This window comes from Charadrius vociferus, unplaced genomic scaffold (assembly GCF_000708025.1).
Source record: "Charadrius vociferus isolate BGI_N301 unplaced genomic scaffold, ASM70802v2 scaffold248, whole genome shotgun sequence".
NCBI classification, from domain to species: Eukaryota; Metazoa; Chordata; class Aves; order Charadriiformes; family Charadriidae; genus Charadrius; species Charadrius vociferus.
In genome coordinates this window covers 1,023,692-1,029,279 of record NW_009649851.1, presented here as the reverse complement: position 1 = coordinate 1,029,279, position 5,588 = coordinate 1,023,692, and the positions used below count along the sequence as shown (strand labels likewise).

At 42.8% G+C, this 5,588-nt stretch overlaps 1 protein-coding gene across 1 annotated transcript in view; it reads right to left on the bottom strand.

Moving 5' to 3' along the window:
- Positions 1–2,547: 2,547 nt before the first annotated feature.
- RPL27A (ribosomal protein L27a) overlaps positions 2,548–5,588 on the bottom strand; it is a 5,822-nt gene continuing 2,781 nt past the window's right edge. Inside the window, exons 3-5 of the mRNA XM_009890977.1 lie at positions 4,878–4,953; positions 3,882–4,056; positions 2,548–2,740 (exon numbers count right to left, since the gene is read on the bottom strand). Of these exons, the coding sequence (XP_009889279.1) occupies positions 2,612–2,740; positions 3,882–4,056; positions 4,878–4,953 (380 nt within the window). The 3' untranslated portion in view covers positions 2,548–2,611. The remainder of the gene's footprint in view (positions 2,741–3,881; positions 4,057–4,877; positions 4,954–5,588) is intronic.

Sequence of the window (5,588 nt, the reverse complement as noted above, 5' to 3'; positions counted from 1 at the left end):
CCCTGACAGCCCCCCCCAGAGGGTTATTTCGGGAGTCGGCACAAGGCACGGGCAGCCACCAAGGGCGGAGGCGGCCTGTCCCGGTCACAGCGTAGGTATGTTACGCGTGAGGCTCAGCCATGCAAAAACCCCACACCCCACACAAAGTGCCCAAGGTGGTCTTCAGTGGAGCAGGGATCGGAGTTGGTGGAACTGACAGGTTTCTCACAAAGAACTTTTTGCACTCAAAAGTAAGACTACAAAATATGGAAGAACTACTTAAGGCATAAAACATTAAATCCCAAAGAATTGAGAGTGGCATCTACTACATATGTCTGTGGACTAGCGCCACTTGCCTGCTGCCATGTGTGCAGGGTACTGCAGTGTTTTTATGACCTGGTCAGCAATCAGGTTACTGACACAAGGGAGTACCAACCTTCCTTATTTTGCAGTAGTGCACAACTTACCTTTGAGGATTAAAATGATTCATCTTTGGCAGTGGGTAAATAGCATCACACATTAGGAAACAGTGGACCCAGCAGTCAATGGGATTAAGTTCACCTACTCTTACATCAGTATTTTACAAACTGTTCGTTTGTTGTAGCTCTTCACAACCAGCAGTACCACCGGCTAAGCTGAACTATTTTAACAAAGCAATGCATGTCAGCTTTCCCCTAAAAACCCTCTAAATTTAATTATTGCCAAACACTAGGTTAGGAGTTCATTACCTAAGATGATAGCACACACGCTAGAAGGTAATTTGCAACTCTTAGCAATCATTCAAGGCTTTGAACAGTGAGCATAAAAAAAAGTAGGTGTCACTGTCTATATGCCTTTTGGTCTGACACTTAAAATGAGACCTAACTCACTAGCTTTAAGTAATTGTTTCATTTTTACTGCTAGATAAAGATTCTGCTTTGGCATGCAGGGTAAAGCTTTGCATTGGCAAAGTCCTGTTTTGATATTACAAGTAAGGAAGCACTATTGTATGCAGTCATTTTAAGCCAAATACACGAGAAATATATATAGTGCAGTTGTAGAGCTGTGCCATTGCTTTGTATTAGCTGTAAGGAAAGTTGAAGGCAGCCGGCAGCATTTCTGTCCCACACGTGGCAACTTCAGGAACTGTGTACCCTGCTTGAGGAGGGTATGGATTGCAAAAGTTAATGAAGTTACGGTGTTAGTTCAGTCATTAAGCAACAGTTTCAGTACGTTACTGCTGTTACCATTAAAAGCACACTGACGAGAAGCTTTAAAAGCTTTTAGTGTAGCCCAATCTGTCCAGCTAGTCTGCCACATTTACCAGAGGACACCAAGCTGCTGCTATAGTTGCTAGGAATTAGCGAAATTCAGAGTAAGTATATGCAGAAGCAAAATCATCCTGTGGTGAAAAAAGTCAGCCTCCTCTTGAAGAAATCTGATACGTTCATAAGCTGTGGTCTAGCTAAGAGATTGCAAAAACGTAGTGTTACACTGTCAGTGAAGAGACAACTTAGACCATAGATCACTATGAGCCTCATGTCCTGGTGAGTACAGGACATGAACACCTCAGCTGGTATCGAGTACAACACCAGTAGTTTCTAAAAAGCACATGGATTAAAATGGTCTGCATTTTGTACGTTGACTGCGATCAGAAGCTAGACAGATGTCATCCATTTAGCAGCAGCTGAAGCACTAGAGGGACAAACGGAATCATTAACAATACCATAAAAAAGCAAAGGATTTAACCACATTGTTGAACTAAATTCAAAATAACATCTAATTTTATGCACAATGCTGATAAACGTTGAGGTACAGTTGCTGTTAGCTGCAGAGGCACACCACACAGCACCATTCTGCTCAAAAGCTGGCATTACTGGTGAGAAAGCTGCATATCAGGCAGACCTTCAGTGTCTGCAGAAACCTGCTTGAAGTGCTTCTCTTGACACAAGTCTGGCAGTAATGAGGTAGAAACCTTGAATGGTTTCTTTCCACCTGTTTCAGCTCTTCCCTACTGTCCCACACTATTCTCAGGGATTTCCCCTTCATTCCCTCCTGTACCCCACCTTAGTGGAAACGGGACTAGAAATGTTTAGCTATCCCCAAAACAAGCCTGTTGATCAGAAAGCTTATTAAAAGCTTATACATATAGCTAAAATCCATTCCCCATACTAAGTCTCCTTCACACAGCAATTTTGGTATACTACAACCCACTTTGCATTGTTCCACTGCAGTTCTCTGTCCACGCTCTCGCTCTTTCATTCCCCAAGGCCCAGATTTCACCTAGATGGCACTTTAGTGTACAAAAATCCCCATCAATAGAACATGAAGTCACCTTTCCACAGACAGCTGTAAAGAGGATCACTAGCTGAAAGAGCTGCACAAATACAGGAAAAATCTCTCTATTTTGCTACCCTGTAAAGACCAAACAATATGGTATTTTTACATGCCAAATACCGGACACTGTAGCCAGGCACTTTCAAAAGACAAAAAGAAGCTGTCAAACCACTAATCAAAAACTGCCAAAAGTAACAAAGCAGACAAGTGAACAGTGTCTGGACAAGTCAGGACAAAGAAAATACCAGAAACTTCTGTAAATCAGCACATTTTACACATTGTCTTTATTCAAAAAATTTGAATAAAACAAAGGCTTTTATGCCACAAGCACACAGGCACCACCAACTTCTTTGATCTTCTCCTCTGCTCTTCTACTGAAGAACTTCGCTTTCACAATTACAGGCTGCTTGGGCAGCTTCCCCTTGCCCAGGACTTTGTAGTAGCCCTAGAAAGATTAAAATAAAATGTTAAGTGTTTGTAATCAGTTTGCAGGCTCCTACATTCAGACCTGTCTTTAAGCATGCACTAATTAAAACCAAAACCATGATCACCATGACCTCATTCCCGATCTGTCTCCAATATAAAATCAGTATGAATGAAAGAAAAATACTCTGCGTGACCTAGTGGATTTGCATTTGTTGAGAGAAAAAGTGGAAATCGTAAGCTGAACTTTTCCTTTAATTTAGAAACTGGATTTTTTCCCCCCATAGTCCATACACAGAAAACACTGTGAAACTGGGTACAGAAGTCAACAACCTTCTCCCACTTTTCTAAAGGAGAGAGCAGTTGGTTGCACTTCCAAGACTGTCTACTACCCAATGACTTCTGGTCCATGCTCTTCACCTGCAGGACATCCCGCTACTTCTGAACAGAGCAGAGGACCCTTCTGCATGTCTTAAGTGTACAACTGAAGCTTTTGCAAGCTTTCGCAGCAGTAGCTGTTCTCTACCACTCTCATTTCATTCGCGTCCCTTACACTGAAAGGACAATCATGGCGCAAGGTCCATTAATACTACAGCCGTTAAGTCATCACTTGTTAGAAGAAGCGGCGTAACTGGCCAACACAGGAATCTTAATTTGGGATGCAGAACATACCCCCTTGTCAGACAAGCCAGTGTCACTGATTCGGTGACTGGCTGAGACATAAGACATCACAGCCAGCGAATAGGGATCAGACATTCATGTCCGAGAACTATAGCACACCAAAACAATCAAACATGTTAAGATGTGACTCTAGTCTCGATATCAGAGAAGTGACTTTATATAAATGAGAATCGTTCTACCATGTCTTTATACACACTTTCAGTAATATTTTAAACAAGCAATCTTTCACCACCTTCCAAAATAAGGCAAGTCCCTGTCCACAATCACCCACAAGCATGAGAAAACGTTCTTACAGGAAAAAACGTAACAGCCTAAGTACCTGTGTAACTACTTATATGCCAAGATACTTGTCCTTAGAAGTTCACAAATAATCAAGCCCTGTAGCTTATCTGCAGTTCACCATCTTCCTACTCGTATACGCAAAGCTAAGTTACACATGAAGTGACCAGGAATTGCAGGGTTGAATATGAGCAGAAACTTACTGAGCGCACAACATCAATGACTGGGGCCAGTCCAGCCTCGTTTTTTGCGTAATTGAGCCTTGTCTGTTCACTGACAAGCGTCCACAGTTTATCCAAATTGACAGTAGGACAGAACTTTTGGTTTCTCTTCAAATGATAGTGTCTCATGCCTACTTTCCCAAAGTAACCGGGGTGACTGTGAAAGAAACACATTCCTCATTAGATCACATTTTTCATCATCCTAAACAGGTAGGACTAAAAATCAACACTGGAACAAGCATCTTACCTCATCAAAGTAATCAAAATTTCACATTATACCTTAAGTTGTATTAATACACGTAGTTTTTAAGTATAATAATAATTAGCATCCAAATCAAGGGAGAATTATTTTCTCTTGAAGTGTTTGTTCTCCCTTGACTTCACCACAATCCCCCTCACTGCTGAGGCTGGCCCAGCCCTGCATTTCTAGGGCAACCCCAACTCCATGAACCCAGCAAGAGCTGCACTGCCCGAGGACTTTCAGCGCTCCTGTCACTAACCTGGTGACTGACTGAGTCAAGAATGGTCACAGCCAGTGAATATAGATTAGTGGTTACTCTCCGAGTACTCTAGCACACCAGGACAACAGGCAGTGCCCAGATGTGACTCTAGTCTCGGCAATAAGACAACACCCCTTACCTTTACAGTATTTAAATAAATAGGATGTAGTTTGGGTTTAACATGACATTTTGAATTTACACACATTTTGTGTGTGCATCGTTTAGCAAGGACCACGTTGTAACAGGCTAGTTTACCAAATGCTGTATTGACTTTTAAAGACAACTAATTTAAGTGAAAATGTCTTTGATTTTAGGGTAAACGGTGACATGAGTTGACTGTAGCTATAATACCACACTTCATGTTAGATGAAAATATACATAGGATTGCAGGAAATTTTGTTTATTCACATATAAAAGCTAGTTGTTTCTACTTCAGGAACATACGTTTTGCTAGTATATATTTAAAACGTTAGCTTACTATTTATCAAAGTTAATCCTGTGATGGTGCAGACCACCAGCATTACCACGCCCTCCAGGATGTTTCCTGTGTTTGCCTAAAAGGAAAAATTAAAGTTTGTTACACTGAGACTATTACATATAATACTTGAGATTAAAAGTAGAGTCAATGTCAATTTAAGCTAATTATTCTGATTCTGTCCCCTCTTCTGGGTTCATCTCAATTCAGCAAGACGAGCCAACTGACAGCTAACCCTACAGGAGTGACAAAATAACCACAGCATGCCTCTGCTTAGCTTACAGGAATACAAGACACCAGCACTAGCACAAATGGGGTGACAAGAAAAGGGAGGAATGGCCAAAGAGTTATAAAGGACGCAGCACTGCCCTGCAAGCTTACAATGTCACACAAGCAGCACCTGAGCAGCCTGAGCGCTACTTTAGTTACAAATCCAGGGAAGTTGACAAGAACATGCAAGACTTCAGATCAGCCCATCACTGTGACATCTGCCCCCACCGGGTGAGCACCACCCACGCACGCTGTAGCCTGCAGTACTGCACGCTGCTACCCACAGTGCCATTTTTGTGCGACCCGTCAGAAACATCAGCATCCCCTCAGTACTGGGGAGGCGCCGCCGGGCCCGCCCTCACCGCGAGGCCTCGGCCCACCAGCGGCCGCCTCTCCACTCCCCAACGCGGCCGTGGCCGGGGCTCAGCGCGTCTCTCCGCTTCC